The sequence below is a fragment of the Lagopus leucura genome, unplaced genomic scaffold, assembly GCF_019238085.1.
Source record: "Lagopus leucura isolate 7727_CA_CO unplaced genomic scaffold, USGS_WTPT01 Super-Scaffold_810, whole genome shotgun sequence".
Taxonomy (NCBI): Eukaryota; Metazoa; Chordata; class Aves; order Galliformes; family Phasianidae; genus Lagopus; species Lagopus leucura.
The window spans coordinates 13,914,853-13,937,663 of record NW_024962261.1 but is presented as its reverse complement, the minus strand read 5'-3'; the positions used below and the strand labels follow the sequence as shown (position 1 = coordinate 13,937,663).

The 22,811-nt window shown below is 36.5% G+C and overlaps 1 protein-coding gene across 1 annotated transcript in view; it reads left to right on the top strand.

Annotated features, from left to right (window-relative positions):
• ADAMTS19 (ADAM metallopeptidase with thrombospondin type 1 motif 19) overlaps positions 1-22,811 on the top strand; it is a 158,687-nt gene that overhangs the window by 88,731 nt on the left and 47,145 nt on the right. The window contains exons 9-12 of the mRNA XM_042866331.1: positions 12,276-12,416; positions 13,595-13,745; positions 18,574-18,675; positions 22,284-22,414. Coding sequence (XP_042722265.1) covers positions 12,276-12,416; positions 13,595-13,745; positions 18,574-18,675; positions 22,284-22,414 — 525 coding nt within the window. The remainder of the gene's footprint in view (positions 1-12,275; positions 12,417-13,594; positions 13,746-18,573; positions 18,676-22,283; positions 22,415-22,811) is intronic.

Genomic DNA, 22,811 nt, shown 5'->3' with positions numbered 1-22,811 from the left:
GCCACCATTCCCATCTGAAGGGAGGAGACAAGAAAGCCAAACCCTAGCTTGAGGCGACAATGGCCACTGTTGTGTCAGACAATAAAAAAGGCTTTTTCATGTATGTCAACAGAAAGAGAAGGTCAAAGAAAAACATTGCACTGATACTTGATGCAGATACTCACCTAACAGTAAGGGAGAGAAAAATATTGAGGTATTTAATGTTTTTTTAACCTCAGTTTTTAATATTAATGATAGATCTTTAGGTGTCCGGTCCTCTGAAGTGCAGGAGCATGACTTAGGGAGCAATGAATTTCAGTTTGTGGTCACCAAAACTGTAAAGGAACAGCTGCAACAGCTCAACATTTTTATATGCATTGGGCTTAATGAGATATACCCCAGGATGCTGAAGGAATTAGCAGGCATTTTAGCTGTACTCCTCTCAACAATTTAGTACAGCCTGTGGGAGTCGAGGGAGGTCCCTGGAAACTGGAAGATAGCCGACATTATAGCCAGCTACAAAATGTACAGAAATTGTCTAGGAAACTGCAGACCTGTTTGTCTTATGCAGTCCCTGGAAAAATAACGGAGAAGATTTTTCTGGTGGATACTGAAAAACATTTGACAAATAAAGCTATTGTCAAGCATAGTCAATGTAGGATAATCAAGAGTAAGTCCTTAGTAATTTCATCTCTTTCTGCAGCAAGATCACTTACTTGGGGGCTGAAAGGAAGGTGGTGGTTATAATCTTTCTGGAGTCCTTTGACACTGATTCTCTGACACTCCTCTTCGACACTTTTGGAATATACTGTCCAATTTTGAGATTAAGTAAGTCTGTGCAGTTCAGAATGATGACTGGCAGAACAGCAGAATCAAAAGGTAAACAGAACTTGTGGCTACATCTCCAAGGGACAGATTTATTCTATATTCTATATTCTGTATTATATTTTATTATATTATATATCGTATTATATTATTCTATATATCAGCCCTATATTCTAGGGCTGATATTGAACTGGAAAGTGCTGTTGACTCCCTAGAAGGACAGAAAAATGCGTGACACAGGTACAGACTGGGAGATGGATGACTGTGGAAGAGCTCAGCAGAAAGAGACCTGGGGGTACTGGTGGAAGCAGGCACAGCATGAACCAGAATTGTGCTCAGCAGCCAACAGGGCAAACTGCATGAAGGCATTAATTGAAGGCATTAATCACTGCATAAACAAGCTGACTAAAAGGGGAGGATTCTCCTACTACATGAACATTCGGCATTCATGCAGTATCAAAATCTGTATGCAGTTCTGAGCTCCATAATATAAAAAGGACGTTCAGGTGCATGAATGTGTTCTGGAGGGGGGCAGGAAAGCTGGTAACAGGGCTGGAAGCCATGTCCTGTGAGGAGAGGCCGAGGACACTTAGTTTGTCTAGTCTGGAGAAGAGAAGGCCAAGAGGTGACCTCCTTTCTCTCTACAACTTCCTGAAGAGAGGAAGCAGGGAGGGAGGTGCTGGTCTCCTCTCCCTGAGAATCAATGAGTGGATGTGCAGCAAGAGAACCCAGCTGCACAGCTTGAGGTTCAGACTGATTATCAGGAAAAGCATCTTTACTGTTAGGCTGGTTAACAACTGGAACAGGCTTCCTAGCAAGGTGGTTGATACACCATTGTAGTAGGTGACGCCCAACGCTGTAGCGTTGTAGCTAGTCTGTGCTCCCGAGGCATTTGGGCAACCCTCTTAATAGCACGCTTTAACTTTCAGTTCTCTCTGAAATGCTCAAGGAACTGGATTTTACAATCATTGAAGATTGCTTCCAGCTCCATTCCACTCTCCTTCCCTCCCTCCCTCCATTTGGTTTCCCCTCCTTCCCTTTCCTTCCCCTCCTGTCTTCTTGGTTTGGCATGAGTCTTTCTTCCAGAGGTGAATGATTCTTTTGTATTATTTACTTTTGGTAAAAAAAACCTTTTTTTAAAAAAACAAAAAACAACATTGAGGAACTATATGTGTATTCATATTATGGAAAATACAACTGTCATATAAAAGCTTTAAATTATTTTTATTGTTGAATCAAAGCAGCAGGACACCATGTCATGTTTAGGTCCAGTTTTTTGAAGACAGAAGCATTGGAGTGATGGTGAGGAAGGCAGCTCTTTAGCAAAACTTACAATGTTAGGTGGACTTGAGCACGTAGTGTATGTTAACATTTGTACATTGATATACAAGGTGTATTTTTTGCCCCGTGCTTTTAAGACCAAAAATGCATTACAGACATTTTCACAGCAGTGTTTTGCAGAAGAGAAATAATCATTTGCTAAGCGTATTTCTTTTTTTTCTCTTTTTCTTTTTTTTTTTAAAAAATATCAGCTTGTTAACTATGATTTCTTTGTCCAGAACTTTTTCATTAAAGACAAAGGTTTTTTCAAAACTGTTTTCTATCTTTTCCCATTCTTTGTGACTGGCTTGCTTGCCATTCAGTTCACTTCATTGTCAATAATATACCTTACGTTATTTATGCAACCATTTGTGAAGCCCACATATTTTAAAATACACTTATAAAAATATTTTAATGATTGACTCGAATTTAAAAGCAAAGCAAACAAAAAAATATATAGTGGTCTTTTTACATTAACTGTAGAAATCAACTGTACATAATATAGCTATATAGAAAATAGCATTTAGTAATCTGCTACTGGTCTGTTTATATCATCATTTTCACTATGAATTTAATAATGTCATAACATTTTAAATTTTCATTGTAAAGGTGCAAAAAAAAAAAAAAAGTACTAACAAAATAGAGCAGCTTCCATGTACCCTCTGTCTAGCTTATGTGGTGTTGTCTTCATTTATCAAATCCATTCTTGTGAACATATTCAATGTCATGTAAGTTTATATATATATAAATTTTCAAGTCCATAGTTAAATAAGCTTAGATGATTCCAGTATAATCAGGTATACAACAAAAAAGAGAACACTGGAAATAATACATAGGATAATACTTTGTAATTAATATCATTTTTTAATTTAAAGTAATAGTAACCATAATATGACTTTGATTTATTTGCAAAAAATCTACAGGTTAAATATTTTTTATTTTTTTTTTTCCAGTAAATTGAAAAATTCTCTGTTGTTCTTTGTAAATACATGTAGCATTTATTAAGACATTAATTTCAAAAGAAATCAAGTGTAACCCTGATTCCACCATACATTGCAAGTACAGACCGGTATCAGCATTCAGAGACTTATCATCTCATTCTGAAAGGGTTATTTTTTTCAGCAGTCATTTGACTACTACATTGCTATAAACTACTTTTTCACTGATTTTTTTTATTTTCAGCATGTCTCTGCTGCTTATCTCTTGTGCTGAACTGTTGTATTTTATGATTTAGTACCTTATTTATTATGCTGAGTATTCAGCAGACTACTCCTGGTTCCTTTGGTAGCTGACATTTCCTTTGGGTTCTTTTGTGTTTTGTAATCTATCGCATCCCTGCTCTGTTTTCTGGTTAATGACTCCATAAAACTGAGCCATAGCTAGTGTTCTCTATAATCTTTTAAATGAAATTTATTGATAGATCTAAATTAATCTTCCTCAGCTGAGTTTTTCCATGTACTTGCTCCTGAATTACTTTTTAATACCACTTAGTCTTTGTGCCTGAATCATGTGTTTCTAGTTCAATATCAGCATTCCTGTTCAGGTGCAATATGATGCTCTTAAATGTAATTTGGTTGTGATAACGGTCATCTTTTGCCACTTGTAAAGCACAACAAAAATAATGAATTAAAAAATAGAAAAGCACATGGAAGTGTTTGTTGGAGCAAATTTGATTCCTTGAATGCTGGAAAATGTGTAGGAGAATTTTTTGAGTGTTATATTAAGAAATATAAAATGGCACTTCATAATGCAGGCAAAATTATTTCCAGAAGATGTATGCAATAGCCAATTACATACAGAATAATGATTGAAGACTATTTCTTCTGACATTACAGAGCTTTTATTTCTTAATTCTCAGATATAATCAATTCAAATCAAAGTGTAGTAGTTGGTACTTTTACAGTATGTGAACTGTAATGCATTTTGTGCCTGCAAGAATATAAACTTCCCTTATGGTAAAAGAGATATGTCTATCCTACTTCTGTCCATACACATATAATTGTACAGGTAGCGAATTATACAATAATTTATTTTTCACAGAAAGAAATAGAACCAATATTTGTCTTTTACTTTGGCCTTCATTTTAATTTTAACATAAACACAGAGATATTAAGGTGATTTTTTTGTTTTTTGGGGTTTTTTTTTTTGACTGGTCATTGTGTACATTGAACATCAACAGAGATCATTTTCCAAATTTAGCACAGATTTTTCCAGCTTTCTGCATGATGTCACAATTAAAATACATATATATATGTACATATATATATATTCTTCTTATAAATAAATTAATGTAAAAGCCTGGCAGTACTTTTAAAAACAAATGTGGGAGGTTTTATAAGAAAAAGATATCTTTTTATTTCACTTGACAACCTCATATCATGTTATTGAATTTTGTTTGACCAAATCTCTTTATCAAAATACTTCTAAACTGATTGTTGTTTTTTTTTAATGTAGTTACTTTGCACAGTGTGAGTTGAAATATTGCTAATATTTCAGTAAGAAAATGCCTCTGTAGAATGCTTTTGACTTTCATTCTGTATATTCCCTATGCAGAATGGACAGAGTGTATTTATTTATCAGTTAAAAAGTAATGTTTCAGCTTCTTAAAACAGAATTTGATTTGGTTCGCCGTATATGTGACGCACTACTTGTTAAAATACAGCACTGTCTTATGTGTAAATCATAGTTTTTCAGACAATTATAAAGTTACAAAGTTTCCTCTTCCCCCAAATCCTCTTTCTCTCCCATACACATCTTTCTCTTTCACCCAGGCACAAGGCTGAGTGTTTACAGCTGTGGGAGAGAGGAGCTCATAGACAGAAAGATAAATGTGCCCAGCTAGCTTAATGAATTCTACTGGAAATGAACAGAACAGCACCTTACACTGGCATAATTTCTGTGGTGTCTTTTACTGGAAAGATATAGTTATGATATAGTTTAGATATATATTAAGATATAGTTATGGGTTCATGCGGATATTTGTGGGGTATACTTGAAATTCAAAGCTGAATATAACTTCTAAAAGAGCTAAAGTACTGGAAGAGAATTAGAGTTGGTCTTTTTTTTTTTTTTTTTTAATGCTTAACATTTATGTTGCAGATATACCCAATTGTTATAAATATACCATTTTTTTGCTATTTCTCACTTTCAAATACAGTGTTGTCTAATGAAATCATATATTGATGGAATACACCGAATTCTTCTATGACAATAGATTTGAAAGTTGTACTGGTAAGTTTAGATAATGGTAGCTGCTGGAATTGTTCTTCTGAAACAGCAATGATCTTGATTCAAAACCTTAATTTTCTGAGTGGTTTTACAGTCTACTGAAGTTTCAATCCAAGAATTGCTCTTCAGAGCGGACAAAAAGCCAGAAAATATTATTTTTAAATAATGTATTAACGTGTTAATTTCCAATCCAAAAAATGAATCACTGTGGCAAGAGAGCTATGGGCTCCATTGCTGGTGCTGCAAGAGAGGCACGGACTTCCTTGCTGGTGCAGAACAAAGGCCTTTATTGTACGTGCTTACAACCACTTATACCCGCGCAACAACCCTCTGGTCACATGTAGGAGCCAGGAGCCTCATGTGCGTTTATGTCTGGCGTGAGTAGCTGCTGAGCTTGTTTACTCATCTGCAAGGTCTTTTCTTCATAACGACTTTCTTTGTCCCACATCTCCCCCCTCTTTATTATTAATAATAATTTTTTTTAAAAAGTTGCAATTTAGAAACATTCCTATAAGCAGCTAAACTGAAATTAACACTGAACTAACGATTGGTTCTTTCCACTATACTTAAAGTAAAATCAATAGTCCATTCTAACCGATCCCAACAATTCCAATTCTCATGGTTCCCTGGTGACACAGTTGACAAGCACAGTGTGTCTTGTCCCGTCTTGTTGGCGACAGTCCAAACTACTGATGAAAACGTAGTGATCACATTACAGCAGATGATGAGACACCTGGCTGGACCCATCATGCTGGTACCCATCTTGGACCTGTTCTGTTGAAACACAAACATAGCCTCAGCCTCACATAGTCAACAAATAGGGCCCTTCCATTGATTAGAACTCAGATATTTTACCCTGTTAATATACATATTTTACAGCTGTTAATATACACATTCTCAAATGCCAGAAGATATTCAGCCAGTCAAGTTGGATTATACTACCAAATGTGAGAAAGCTTCCTACATTGCCAGTCTAGGGCACATGAACATTTTAGAACAATTTTAGAGCAGATACTGTTTTCTAATTTAGCTACATGCATTCACCTTGAATATCTGCTTCTAGTCAATCTCTGATCCTTTTTGTAAAGAAGAGAATCTTTGGATTCCCACAAATATCCCATAATGTTTTCTTTTAACAGAAAGAAAAAAGGAATCTGTTTATAAGAGAAAGATTCCCTCTCTTGTATGAAAAACTACACTACCTACTATAGAGAATAACAGCTTTAAAATCAGGAACCTGTTTATTGAAGCTTACTTCACATCTGCAAAGCAGTGTATTTTCACCACTTTCAGCTGTCTCCTGCTCTAAAGCATTTGACTGATATCAGACAAACTCAGACACGCACAACTTTCAAACATACTTTCAATATTGTTATGTCTTCTCAATCTGCATACCATGATCTTTTATCTTAGAATTTTCTGGAGCATTGAGCAACTGCTACAACAGCTAAAAGGTTCAGAAAGATACACTTTACAATGCCAACAGCTGGAACGAGTGAGGGTCCAAACACGAGCATACGTCTCAGCAGTGGACTTCTGCAGCTCCTGCCCCCACACGCTGACAATGAGCCCCAGGTGCTTGTGGTGGTGGATGAGCCATAGGCTTATCCATAGGCTCTGGGGCTGCACACTCTGCAGCGAGTTGCTGAGCTCCAATATCTTCTGCTCCAGCGCCTTTTGTTGTGCAGATTCTCTCCAAAAGCCCACCCACATCGTGTATTGAGAACCTGTCAATTGTGCCAAGGTCTTGCAATCACGAGGACGAAGAGTGTAACTTTTCATAACAGAGCTCAACAGATTACTGGTACAGGGAGAGCTGAGCCTTAATCCAAAAACCAAAATTGCAGGGCAGGTGAGAGCTGAATGCAATCTCTGAACGATGTCAGTCCCCCCCCTGCCTCCGCTTCTTTGCCAATCGCTTGCCAAACTTCATGTGGATCGGGGGGTTGCAAGTCTGGTTCCTTCCTCAGACTCACTATTCTGGGGGATGAAGGGCCATTGTCATTGCTGTCATTTACAGCGGCTTCCACCACAGGAAGAGCGGTCGGCTCTGTTGGGACCATGAATTTCGCATATTCTTTTAGCGATTCAAAAACCAATCTCCAGGAACCCAAGAAGTCTTTAGCCACAGGTTCAGAGAACATCTCACTGCTTTTTCCCACGTTTCTGTGTCAGAAATTGTCAGAAATCTCCATCTACTACTTCTACCTTAGGAGAGCTTAAACTGAAGCTTTCCACTTTAGTGTGATGCTTCTGCAAAATTGTTTTCATTATTTTACAAACTATCTCCTCCTCCTTTGTTATACTTGTTTCCGTTGTTCCCTGTTGCTCACCTTGGTCCTGGAAAAGTGATTCTGGCTGTGTGATGAAACATAGCCACATTTCTCTCAACACTTCCACGTACAGACTTCTGTGTTGAGCCTCGCACTTCTCTCAATGCTCTCTTGGTAAGGCTTCCTTCATCTTTCTCTTGATAGATCTTCTTTCAGCACTCTCTCGATAGGTCTTCTTTCAGCACTCTACAGACTGGTCTGCCTTTTGTGACCCTGTTCAGGCACCAGTTGCAGCAAGAGTGCTACGGGCTCCATTGCTGGTGCAGCAAGAGAGGCATGGAATCTCTTGGAAATGCAGAATAAAGATCTTTATTGTACATGATTACAGTCTTTTGTACCCGTGCAACACCCGCTTGATCACATGTAGGAGCCAGGCGCCTCGTGTGTGTTGATGTCTGGCGCAAGTAGATGTTGAGCTTGTTTGCTCATCTGCAGGGTCTTTTGTTCATAACGACTTTCTTTGTCCCACAAATCATCAGCTCCAAGATTAATCACATCAAAAAGATTTTGAGCATTTGTGTGTTGTGACTGCTTTGTACCAGATCACAGTATATATATAATGATGAATGACTTCTTTACAAATAAGGACATGTAACTTTAAGAAATGTAAGCAACATCTGTCTCCAGTGCTCTCAGCAAAGCAAATTTCCAGTTTCTGTATGTTCTGTTACAGTTCCTACAGATATAATACTTGAGGTAGAACAGGGTAAGGTAAGGCAGGAGAGCGGGGCAGAGGAGAGGGCAGAGCTGGATAAAGTAGAGTAGGGTGATTCTGTTGGAAGGAACCTATACAAAGTCACTGAATTCAATTGCCTGAGCACCTTGTGGCTTGGGGTGGGGAATGGAGCTGGAAGCAATCTTCAACGATTGTAAAGTCCAGTTCCTTGAGCATTTCAGAGAGAACTGAAAGTTAAAGTGTGCTATCAAGAGGGTTGCCCAAATGCCTCGGGAGCACAGACTAGCTACAACGCTACAGCGTTGGGCGTCACCTACTACAATGGTGTATCAACCACCTTGCTAGGAAGCCTGTTCCAGTTGTTAACCAGCCTAACAGTAAAGATGCTTTTCCTGATAATCAGTCTGAACCTCAAGCTGTGCAGCTGGGTTCTCTTGCTGCACATCCACTCATTGATTCTCAGGGAGAGGAGACCAGCACCTCCCTCCCTGCTTCCTCTCTTCAGGAAGTTGTAGAGAGAAAGGAGGTCACCTCTTGACCTTCTCTTCTCCAGACTAGACAAACTAAGTGTCCTCGGCCTCTCCTCACAGGACATGGCTTCCAGCCCTGTTACCAGCTTTCCTGCCCCCCTCCAGAACACATTCACACACCTGAACGTCCTTTTTATATTATGGAGCTCAGAACTGCATACAGATTTTGATACTGCATGAATGCCAAATGTTCATGCAGTAGGAGAATCCTCCCCTTTTAGTCAGCTTGTTTATGCAGTGATTAATGCCTTCAATTAATGCCTTCATGCAGTTTGCCCTGTTGGCTGCTGAGCACAATTCTGGTTCATGCTGTGCCTGCTTTCACCAGTACCCCCAGGTCTCTTTCTGCTGAGCTCTTCCACAGTCATCCATTGCCAGTGATGGATTCTATTTGTACCTGTGTGCAGCAGTATTGCATCCAGGTGCAGCACTAGAATTTTTCTTCAACTTCATGCCATTGCTGATTGCCTAGTGTGTCACTGTTTCTGATACTTCTTAGAAGGCCTCTTATCCCTCCAGAGAGCCAACAGCATCTCCCTGTTTTTTGTGATCTGCATACCTACTGGAGGTACATTACAGTCTTCTGTTCTCTTTGAGAAGAATGTTGAACTGGCCCTGGAACTGCATCTTGAGGAACACTGCTTTTGACCAGTGACCAACTGTATATACACCCAATTACTTTAAGCTCAGCCTTCCACCATTTCACTACCTAGTGTAGCATAACCTGTTAATCTGACAGTTGGACTTTGTGTCCAGAAGGATGATTTGACAGTCAGTGTCAAAGGCATTACTGAAGTCTGGGAAAATAACATATTTTGCCTTTCTTTCATCCACCAGGTAGGTGATTTTATCCTAGGTGGAGATCAAATTACCAAGGCATGACTTTCCCCTTAATTATCCAGTATTGGTACACCTGGTAATAGCTTTGTTCTTTATCTGATTTTCAAAATTCACCAGGGCGATCTTCTCAATAATTTTTCCAGGGAGAGAGATTAGATGAACAGGTCACTTACAGGCATCACAAACTACATATATAAGACATGATAGATGTGTTGCCCTGAAAATAATGCTACTTATTTATTTCCATGGAAACTACAACAAACACAATAACACTCTTTGGTAGAGCAGATTCTCAGCTACAAAATACTGTTTTGTCAACACCATCGTCACTGTTTGGTATGCATTTTTGCTGACCACGAGGAAGAGCCTATGTACTGCAGTTATAAATTCTGTAGCAACAGATGTGACTCATTGTCTCTGTCAGCACTGCTGAAGAGCCCTACCCATAGCCTCACTGTGCTCACATCTGCTGTTCTGTCTCCTTAAATGTTCAACAAATGATTAGTGTCATTGGATGCCATTTTTCCACATGAAGGAATTCAGAGACTCACCTGTGATTCGTCCACACTTCCATGTCAGACGCCATTTTGTCAGACTGCCCCTCTGCTGCCATCTGTCAAACAGCAACAAAACGTAACAGAATACTGGTGGAAAGATTCACCCTCTACTGCCATACCATCACCATCTGCCTCTGATGTCATGGGTCTACATAATAAAATAGGGGACTGTACTTTCAATGCAGCTCTCATATATAAAAAATAATACTCATATGTAAGAAGAATGTAAGAAAACTACCAGAGCATCTCCTCTAGAGTGTCTCTTGATAGTAAAACAGTGTTGTTTGCCTCAGTTATACTGTTTACAACTCACAAAATTATTCCATCAATGCAGAAACAGCTAATCCAGTGCTCCAAATTATAGTGTACTTTGATAAGTACTAATTATAGATATACAACTCTTATATAACTAATTATAGAGACTCTAATAAGCATGAAAAAGACCTACTTGGGTTTTATATCCTCTACAAGGGATTTCTTCTCTGGGAGAGTGGTTGGACAGTGGAATAGGCTGCCCAGGGAAGTGATGGCATCAGTATCCCTTGAAGTGTTCAAGAAATGTAGAGATGTGGATTCAGGGACATGGTTAGTGGGCAATATTGGTGTATGGTTGGGCTAGATGATCTTAGAGGTCTTGTCCAACTTTCATGATTCTATGATTCTATGATTCTATGATTCTATGATTCTATGATGCTAAATTCATTTTATTAAGGAAAACGTGGTAATGCAGCTTCCAGAATTCATGTAAAATTTCGTCTAGTCAACAGAGAATTTGGGAACAGAGTAAAGATGGAAAGTGAGGTGGTGACAGGAATTTTTTTTTTTTGCCCTTTGGCCATTGCCTTACGGTGAAATATGATTAAGCGCAATGCATTCTAGCTTTCTACTGAAGTGAGAAACCTCTCAGCCTTGTGTTTTCTAAGCCATCTGTCTGCTCTTCAGCTGAGGGAATGAATACAAGGTGTAAAGCTTTGTGCACTAGAAAGTTTTGTTTTCTTGCAGGGCAGACCAGGGATGCAAAATTCCAGCACCAGCTTGAATCTGAATTCAGTGGTCTGCAGAGTTGTCTCATGCTTATTTTTAAAACCAACTAGAAGTACTTCATTTATTTCTCCTAATGTTAGAGAAGGATGTTTGCTCTTAGTTCCTTCTTAAAATTTTATGAAACTTTTTTTTTTTTTTTTTTTTTTAAGTGTCTTTTTCCTTGGTGGTTACCTGTTTTCAGTAAGAGTGATAATGAGTCTTTAGCAACAGGAACATTTTGAAGTAGATTTTTAGTAGATTTTTTTAGTAGATTTTTTTAGTTGAATTTTTCATTGCTTTGCAGTGCTTTATCTGAGAACTTACAAAGGTGGTATGTGGCTGCCAAGTCTTTAAAATATTATTAAAAACCAAAACATCATAAATCATGTTAAATGAATTCATAATGTTATAAATGAATGAATAAATCCATCAATATTATTTCTAACAGCAGTCACTGTAAACACAATTAGATGATTTCTCTTTAGACACAATAGTAATAAACTGGTAAGTATTTTATTGTTCTCTAAAATTTCAACAAACCACTTCCCTCTGGAATAACCACAGAATTAAGATCAAGTCATAGTGTAAATATAAGTAGAATTCACTGATCTTAAAAAGTAGTTTCCAGTGCTTTGGTTATTATCAAGAAAAGTACAACTGGAACATACTAGTTCAGTTCTGAATTTTAAAAAGCTGTCCAAAGTATATATTTAGTGATTAGATTTAGGCTGATTAGAACATAGTATTTCTAAACAAATAATGAAGCTTTGTTTTGACTTTCCAATGGTCTAATCCTTCAATAGTCTAATCCTTCAAATATGATTCTGTGTACTTCTGTGAAAAATGTAATGGAGAAAATGAGTTTCTCTTAATCTCTTGTAAGGATTTTAACTAGCAAACTTTTCTGAAAACAACTTGTTATTCTGTTGTGTTTTGTTTTCCTTTTAAAAACTTGAAAATTCAGCATGGGAATAAACCACGACAATGACCACCCATCCTGTGCAGATGGTCTCCATATCATGTCTGGAGAATGGATTAAAGGACAGAATCTTGGTGACGTTTCATGGTCCCGCTGCAGCAGGGAAGATCTGGAAAGATTTCTCAGGTGTATCTTTCAATAAACATAACTCATACCATGTATATTTTACAAATAGTTGCAGTGAGTAACCTGAAAAAAATTTCAGCCTTTCACTGGGAGATTGAAAAGGATCTTCCACTTGCATAGCCCATCAAAATAACTTAAAACATGTGCTAGATATTATTTGGCAGATTAAAATTTATCTATTTTTGGCAATTATTTATACTCTTATATGCTCAATTTTTGAATGTGTTTGTATATATATATATATATGCATAAAATTTCATTTTAAAATACATTAAAGTATTTCAATATAGTATACATTGAATAAGGCTGGACAGAAAACAACTTCTAAACATTGTATAGATTTTATGATTTGTGTTGTGCCATTCAGTGCTATGCAATTTAATTACATTAATTCCTTTAAGTTACTGGGAGATATTTGATAGAGAGTAGTATGCCTAGAAACCAAATTAAAACACTCATTTTCATTCTTATCTCTCAAAATAGAATCTGCAATTCACAGATATATCTATTGGGAATTTACTTAAAAGAGTTAAGCAGTCCTGAAGTCTGCTTTATGATTCTGAAATAGTTAATTGAAATTATATTTGAAGTTTGAATTTGTACTGAATCTCAGCAGAATTCGTATGTCCATGAACTGTTGCATTAAATAGGTTTAGGCATTTTCAAATCTTTTTTTCTTCAGTTGTTGAGAAATGTTGAAGTTCTGTCTACTGGCTCAGAAATGTATGTATTTTTAAATATATATATATGTGTGTGTATATAAACTGAAATTATTCATTTAAAATATTAGTGGACGTGAAAAACAAGCTGCATAACTGTCTGTGCATTATCAATATTCCACTTGTTAATAGCTGTTTCAATTTCTATCGAAGCCATAATCAGTTAAGTAACATTAATACTAAAATGCTATCCAGAATATTCCTGAAATTCCTAGTACTTCTGATAATTTTTCTGCAAATGTACAAATCAAAACACCATTAACTTCTTTCAAGAAAGCAGACATTAATTTATGTGGAGTCATTTCTCTGAATGACAGTTCAATTCTTATGAAAAAAAAAAAAAAAAAGAAATTGTGAGTCTGTATTCCTCTAATGTACAACATCTAATGCATGTATAAATCAGCATGATGATCAAGTTCTTTCAGATTGCTCAGCATATGAATCTCCGTACATTGCCAGGTCAAAGGCCAGTAACTGTCTGCTACAGACGAATCCTCAAAGCCTCAATTCTGTGATTATTCCCTCCAAGCTCCCAGGGATGACATACACTGCAGATGAGCAATGTCAGATTATTTTTGGGCCAACTGCTTCATTTTGCCAAGAAATGCAGGTAAGAATGGGGATATACTTCAGAGAATATATCTACCAACTTATAATTCAGTTATTTCTGTTTATGAGGACATAGCACCTTTGAAGCTCATTTGCATTGTGCTTTTCTCAGGTTAAAATAAGCATTCTCATTTGTTTATCTTGTAAGGCTTGCTTTGCATCTCAAAACATACTGAGTCAAGTTCTTCTTCATCAGTGATGTGTTCCTCGTGCTTTAGAAATAGAGAATTACAAAGTGTGAAGTGTGAAGCCACCTCATTGCAACAAATGGAATATTTACTGTTTATTCCACTGGGACCAGATTTTGTGTGTGGGTTCCGTTTCATTATGCTTTGAGTATTGAATCTCAGAGTGAAAACAGTGGTGTTACAGTGGTGTTATCTGGGTTCTCTGAATAGACCCTGATTTGCAGTGTTGTACCCTGTGAGCTCAGGCTGAGCCATGTAGTGCCATGGCAGTAGGATTTCCAGTGCAGTTAAATAAGATTTCTGTAGCAAAAAGGAATCTCAGAGCAATAGACAGAACACATACAAAAAAAAAAAAAAAAAAAGATATTGCCATTTAAGTTGAGCTAGAATTAAGCTGTACAAAGTTTCCAAAAATTCTCTATGTACGTGGACTGTGTAACACTGATATTATTTATTATTATTTATTTATTATTATTATTTATTATTATGATGTTTGTAGTCAATTTTTTATCATCTTTCTCTTGAAATCTGATGTTGTTAGATGGAAATAACGAATATGTTGAATTTACCAAATTCTTTCATTTTCCATATTATGAAGTTAATGCAAAGTTCACTATTTTAACTATGCAGATTATTCTGTCTTCCGTTAGAGAAATCAGTGCATGGAAGACTCTTTTACAACTAAAACAGTACTTTTGAAGTTGCAATATCAATTTATTACAATAATTATTTTATTGTGCATTGGCAACCACTGAATTTTCCATGAAGGCCAAACTATGTTCATTTATTACTGCATACATTTTTGCCAGTAACTGGCAGTTTACTGTGGTTACAGTTATTGTCCAGAAGCCAAGAAATGAGTGAGAAACATTCTCCTTAAAGGTTCAGTTAAACTTCAGTAAATCCAACAGTTTATAGCCAAGGATTTCTTGAATCTGTTCTATTTGCTGAAGGATTCATGCACTTCACCATAACTATGTAGAAGATAAATCATGAACTAAGTCAGTCTTACATTTTTTTGTCACTGGGAGTTGGTTTGACCACAGACTTCATGCAGTCTTTTTTTGAAACAAGTTCATTTCTTTTTTTGACAGCTACTCAACTAAGAAAACAACTGAATAATAATGAAAATCAGTTTTCTTAATGATATCAGAATGATAATATCAGTGGTACATTCAGAATTTCCTACAAATTCTATTATTGAACAGCACTCCATAATTATTTGCAGTCGTCTTACATCGCAGCCTCTGAGAAATACTGCATGTACCAACGATTTTCACTTGCTATCTGGAATTCCTTTTTGTGATTTAATGTCTAAAGTAAGGCACTGAAAGCACCACTGAATTTCTACTGCTGTATTTTCCCAAGTGAGCCTCAATCTTGCATGAGTAGTATCTAGACAGCATTTTTTTTCTTTTCAGCTTCATTTAAAAAACTTCTTTTTCATATCCTAAGCAAAATTTATAGAGCCTAAGAAAAGTGTGAGTGGATCTCTGGGTACAAAATTTATGTCATGTCACTGTGCTTATCTTGTAAAGGAGCCAAGTTCGCTTTTATGCCCATGATGTCTCACACAAGAATCAATTAGACCTAACATTGTTTTGCATAACAGATAGCGAGATCATGGCCCAGAAGTAGTTCTCGATGATTAAATGTAGAACTTGACAATTGAATATAATCATTGAACTATTGAATGCTGGCTTTCAAGATTAAAGTCCAGGATGTGAGTGCTATCTAGTCAGCTCCACTAAAACAATTCCTGTCATAACACAGCTGCGATCTTTTTAAAGAAGTAGGAGACTGGTTATATTTCATGGTGATTTTTAAGACATTTCAGGGAAAGATCACAATGAAAAGAGAGAAAGTCATGGAAACATTATAGCCCTGGAGAAATATCCATCCTCATATCCACCACCACACTGTAAACAATCTTGACTTTGCACATATACAGTTCTGAAATGCTCATTTTGTATCCATTCCTTCCTTTCAGCTGGATCCTCTTTCCAGATGATTGGAAAAGTATCCCTATCACGCACACAGATCTCCCTTGCTCATTTTAAAAGCCCCTAAAAATAAAGGAATTCTGTAACGTTGTGACTTTTATGTTATATTTTATTAAATTTCAAATGTTAAAAACTCAGATTAACTACTAGCCTAATCTTTAAGAAAAAATAATTCATGTATGCTTGGCAATATTTTGTTTTGTATTGTATAACAAAAAAAGTATTTTACAGATTAGGAATAGTTTAATATCATTAGTATACTTTTATCACTTCCAGTTACTCTAATTTTCCACCTTAGTCTAATTGTAACTGCTATTTTATTGTGGTTATGATAGCCACTAAACCTCTGTGAACGTAACTATACATATTATGTATATATATACATATATATATGTAGCCATTCTACATATAGCTTTCTACCTAGAGCAGTAAATTTGCATTTCAGAAGTTTGTGCTCTGAATTTTGGGTGACTGTACTACTATAGCAGTCTCCAGATTTCTGCTGGTTTTCAAATCAGTCTCAACATGAAGCACTGCAGATTTCTAGAGAAGGTCTTGTAGTATGCATCATTCTCAAATTCACATATTCTTAATAGAAGTATTGTTTTTTTTTTTCAAGAGAAGTTAAGAAAAATGTTGAAAATATTTGGAAATCAAAAAAGTGGAAAACATACATCAGTATGTGAAAATTTGACTTTAGTTTTTGAAAATCTGGGTAAGTTTTCTTCAGATGCAGTCTCTGATGAATGAAGACATTAATTAGGACCAATAGATTAGCGTATATTTTTGTTTCAATGAGGCTGAGTTGTGGCAGCACTGCAGTCAATCATTTCACAGTAGAAGTGGAAGCAGTTAGTCCTGAACATGGGATACGCTGTCTTTTCTTCACTATTTGAAGAAGTCCTGTTGCTGTCAAGTTTTATCTTGAAGTGTATTTATAAAAATAATTTTAGAAATACAGATTATCTTTGGAATAAGGACAATAATTACAATTTGATATTGATAAATATTTGTTAAAAACTATTCTGAACACAGCATAGGTCTTCTGTAGCTAAATTTTAGGATTACCATAGCCTGACTGTTGTCATGTCAGTTCTGCTTTGACACAAAACTGCAGCAGAATGAACCACAGGTGAATGTGGCTGCTTCAATCCTGAGCCCTCTGCAATCTTTGCCTTTTTAAAAAAATGATACAGTCGTTCATTGTTCATTAGAGCACGTTTCCTGCGCACTAAGACTTTTCACGACAGCATAAGGTTTGTCATACAATTTTCATGCATAATATAAAGGAAACAGAGACTCTCAGTAGTTTTACCAATGTACCAAATCATTTCAGTCACAAAAAAACCATGTCTTCTGGCAGCCCAGGGTTCAAAAATCTCCTGATCTTTACATTTTATATGCACTATGAGCCACCACCCTCCAACATCTCCTGGATCCTTTTTTTCCTCTCTTCAGCTGCCAAGGAAATTTGGAGAAATACTGCAAAGGTGTACTAACATTTGAAGAAGATAAAGTTATCTTGTTCTGATGCTCACAGCAGGCAGAATAAGCATTTTTCTTTCTGTCTCCAAAAACCTCCATAAATGACAACTGACGGGAATTCCTCTTATCAGCCTTTTCCTGCCCAGCAAAAATATTGCAGCCTGATTTTCACCTTATTTTGTATCTTCTTTGTAGATGTCAGATTTTATTTATTTTTGAGGTATTTCCAGTGTAATGAAGATTATGAATCACTGCAAGTATTCATTGTAGTTGTATGAACACAGGGCATTAGGAAGTCCTAGAGAAACTTCCAAATTTTTATGAATATGTTCTTACAGACCTCCAGTGATCATAGTCTGCGTAGCTGTACCAAGACTGATTAGATCTTGTGTATATAAATAGATTCATTTTCAAATCTTGCTTTTTGTTGGTAGTGACAGTGCTTTCTCCCTTTCATATAAAATGAATGAGCACTAAGATATGTATAGATGTGACACTGAGGGATGAAGTTAGTGGGCATGGTGGTAATGGATTGATGGTTAGACTTGATGATCTTAGAGGTCTTTTCCAACCTTAACGTTTCCATGATTCTAAATAAAATGAGTGAAAATATGGATTAATATGGAGCTCTGAAAGCTCCAAATGTTGTTAAGAAGCACATCCCTTGTACTCACCTGTTTCTAAAATGATGCTAAAAAATTCAGTTTTATCGAGGTGCCCAGCGGTTTTCCTGATATGTGTGCTAGTAAACAGAAGTAGAATCCTCCTTTCGGCCTTAGCATTGTCATACATCTTTCAGTCCTAGTTGGAGTGCGTCTGCACACTGACATGTTCATAACATGGTGCAAAGTTATTCCTATGTGCTTTGTCAGTGCTGGAGTATGCACAGACCATGATCTCTAGGGTTAAACTCAGGGATTTCTTTCCCCTTTCTGTCAGCACACTAGCTTGGCTTGTATCATGTGTCAGTGATTAATAGAAAGTGAAGCACAATTTGCCCTTACTGATTTTTGTCCACTTTTAGCCTATTTTTAATATCTTGAAGCTGGTAACTTTATTATAAAATTATTGAATTATGTGCAGAAAGTAACTTTTCTTAAGACAGATTTCATGCTTTATAGTATACTTATATACCTATATACTTGGTTTTCAGCATGTCATATGCACTGGGTTGTGGTGTAAGGTGGAAAGTGAGAAGGAATGCAAAACTAAACTGGATCCACCTATGGATGGAACAGACTGTGAGACTGGAAAGGTATGTTTTCCTACAGCAGAAGTAATAAGGCAACATAAGTTACACTGAACACCTGACATTTAAGGAAAAACTGAATATGTCTTTGCATTTGTTTAAAGTTACTGCTTACCTCAATTTTCATGAAAACTATACGTACATAATAAAATGAACTATGTATTTTCTATTATATAATCTAGACATAGTACAAAAATACATTTCCATACAAGCAATGAAATGCTTTTAAAAAGTTAATCAAAGCCACCTGTTTTGATGCTTGCACTGTTCTATTTCAGTCTTGCTTTGTTTTTGTGTCATGTTTATGAATGGAATGCCATTGTTGCCCTGCTTGTTGTGAGCAGAAACATAAGCTTTGAAAGACAAAAATTTCAGCTCCAATTTCCACGTAAAATCGGATTTGCAATCTAACTATTTAGGATAAGCTTAAAGAGGAATTTACAGTGTCCGTACACCAAAAGGAACAATTAATGTCACTGCAAATATGTTGTCAAGGATAAATTAATGGTCACCTGAAGTCTGCCTTACATTAATTGTTGTTCTTCAGGAGCTTTCATGTTATAATAATGCTGCTGCTGTGTGAATAGAACTGTAAAGTAGTTAGATACTTTTCAGTAAATAGATAACATAACAGAAATATGCATGTGTCTTGGGATTTTCATGATACTGTGCTGACAGCAGTCTCCTTCTGGAGTGATTGGCTCTTTGAGTCATATTGCAGTCACCAAGGACTGTCATCATATCCCTAATCTTCTGGAGGTTTGTGGAGGCTTGTGACCCTGCCTGTGGCAGGGGTTTGGAACCTGATGATTCTTGTGATCCCTTCCAACACAAGCCATTCAATGATTCTAAGAAGAGCAAATAAATCAATTAATCAGCTAAATTTTTGAAGTAGTAAAATTTTTGTATACTGAATAAAAACCAGAGTGCATTAATTGTCATATTTCTAAAAGTCTTACATTTGTTATGATCTTTTGATTCTGATAAATGCATGATGCTTTGTCTGGAATCACCATTTGGAAAGACATAGACATATCTTTTGTTGAAGTTTATATTCTTTATGTTGACACTAGTGTGCCTCTGGTGTGGAATAAGAAAATAGTGGAACTCATTGAGACCCAGATTTTTCTGTAATACAACCACAGCCATTTGAATATTCAGACAGCCCAAAATTAGTGTATGTTCTGAACATCATTGTATGTCATTAATTCATTTGCAAAAAGGTGATAATAGCAAGTAATTGCAGACAACTTGTTCTTGTTGGTAGTTGTGAAGACATTATTATATGGTAGTGACATGACATGAGTCCTGGGAGAACTTATGAGGAGCTTAGCTAGTTGGAGGGAAATAAGTAGTAAGTGTAAGAAATATTACTGATTCAAATTCAAATGGCTCAGAGAGTTTTGTGTCAAGCTGCAGGGACACCTTATTTATGACTAGCAGTAAAAAGCTAAGCAAACATAACTGAAACATCTCAGAGAATTAGAAGAGATACTTCTTCTTGTTTACTTTATGTCTTAGGTTGTAGAGATGATATATTCTTGTCTCGTATTATTTGCTTAGGATATTGGAAAGTGGTTTGAGTATCATTTGCTTAGCCTCTCTAGGTTTAAGCTCATTCCAGCTCATCTGTCATATAAGTCAATGATTTCTAAGCACCCCTCAAACTCCCCATCAGGAAGATGCAGTCTCTAGAGAAAACTCTTTTTTGCCTGTCTATCTGAAGGAATATGATTAAATAAACATGAGCATGTTCAGTCTGAAATATCAAATTACAAAATTTGTAGTTTCTGATTGTGTGTTCTATGCAAAAATTTAAACAGCTCTATGAAGACTTCTCAAATTTGGTAAATTATGTCATGATTGCAATGCTATAGTTTAGGGCAGAAAATTAAGCTCAATTGATCAGTTAGAAACTGTAGGTAAAATCTAACGCTAGACAAGGTTTTATTGCACACAGTGCAGATAACAGAATTATTTTATAAAAGTTACAAAGGTCTTTATTGTTTTTATTATTGACATGTTTTGTTCCTTTCAAGATATGAGTTTGTGATGTACTTTATCTATTAAATAGTAACACCAGTAATCTAGAGTGCAAAGATAAATGTGTTAAGTTCATAGTCAATGACATTAATTCTTTGTTGTCTGCTATAGCCTTATTGCTTTATAATTGTGGAAATCTCATATTTCATGTGTTTAACGTGACAAGCAGCCAAACCCACTGATCCCAGCACTGACCCAAACCCCCTGATGGGAGACAGAATAGAAAAATAAATAGGTAGAACTCATAGGCTGACATTTAAACTGTTAAGTAGGATAGAAAAGAAGAGAAATAACAGTAATGATAATAACTAGATACATATGTATATGTATACACAAAACAAATGATACAAATACCACTTGCTCACCAGCCGATAACCGATGCCTGGACAGTCCCTGAGCACCAGCAACTGCTGTGGCCAAGTCGCCTCAGTTTAAAAGGTTTTTTTTTTTTCTTGTTTTTTTTTTTTTTTTTTTTTTTTTTTTTTCCTCCACGTGATTCTATACAGTTGGAATATCTCTTTGACCAGTTTAGCTCAGCTGTCCTGGATCTATCCCCTCCTGGCTCTTTGTGCCTCCCATTCACCTGTCTAGAAGGGCTGTACAAGAAGCTGAGAAAATGAAATTGAAATGAAGTGAAAATGTCCTTGGCTCTGTACAGCACTACTTAGCAACTAAAACATCAGTGTGTTATCAGTACTGTTTTTATCTTCATACCAAAACATAGCATATCAGACACTATGAGGAAAATCAAGTCTGTCCCAGTTGAAACCAGGACACAATGAAAAAGATTTTCAGCTGGTGTAAATTGATAAGTACTAGCGTTTTGCAAATGTATAGTGCTTGTCACAAGATATGGACATAGGCTACAAAGCATAAGAATTGTGATTGGGTAGTGAGAAATTGCTGTTATCATGGGAAATGACAGATAAATACAAGATTATTGAGGTGGTATTCTGGACTTCTTTAAATAAATGTCAGAAGTTCAGTTGACTTTTTCAGCACTAGTCTATGGAGGATTCCATTCCTGTCTCTTTGAATGCAAGTTGTGAAAAAATCTTGTTTTTTCTCCGATTCATAGTACTCATGTTACTCATAGAATTTCATGTTACAATTGTCACTGGATTATCAGTGATAAATACTAGCTATACCTATACTAGTGAACCAATCAAGCTGGGGGCACAGCCCAAAACACAGTACCGTGATCATCTGATTCAGCAAATGGGCAATCCCTGTAATGTGTTTTGGCTGGACCCAGAAGCATTTTCCTAAGCAGGGCCCAGCCTCAAACAAAGTGGACAGTGTGATCTGGAAACCATTTCTTTTCCAGAGGCACCCTGTGTTGAAAATGAACTTCAGCATGAGCTTGTAGACAAGAGCTGCACTTGGTACTTGGACAAAGAGCTAGAGGAAGGTCACTAATACAGGAGAGAGAGCTGCAAAAACAGTAGGAGGAGATACTCCTGACTCATATGAAATCTTTTGAACAAAATATTTGGATTCTGCCTTGTGGAGTAGTGAGTTGTTTTGCATATACCTTGATTTATTTACCTAACTGATGAACTTTTATTTAGTGGTGTAAGGCTGGAGAATGTACCAATCGGACAACATTGGTGGAACATATGGAGGGGGAATGGAGCATGTGGAGCACTTGCAGCCGTACTTGCAACACTGGAATCAGCAGTCGACAGCGCAAATGTCCTGGGTAAAAATAAGTTCAGGATTCCAATTCTGTTTTTCTGAACAGAATCTAAATTGTTCCAGTACAGAACCTCATTAAGATATTGCTATCTTATAAGTAATGAATACTGAAAAGGCTTAGATGAACTAAGTACTTGATTTTTTTAGTTGCATGTTAAAGCTTTTGTTTATAGCTTCACCTGAAGATCAAACAGAAAACTAAATGCGTAATTTTTGACTTGCAGAGTGCCAGTACACAATTCTTGTCTTTTCATTTTGGTAAAGAAAAATAGGGAAAGGGAAAGGAGAAGGGGAAGGGGAAGCGGAAGGGGAAGGGAAGGGAAGGGGAAGGGGAAGGGGAAGAGGAAGGGAAATGGAAAGGGAAAGGGAAAGGGAAAGGGAAAGGGAAAGGGAAAGGGAAA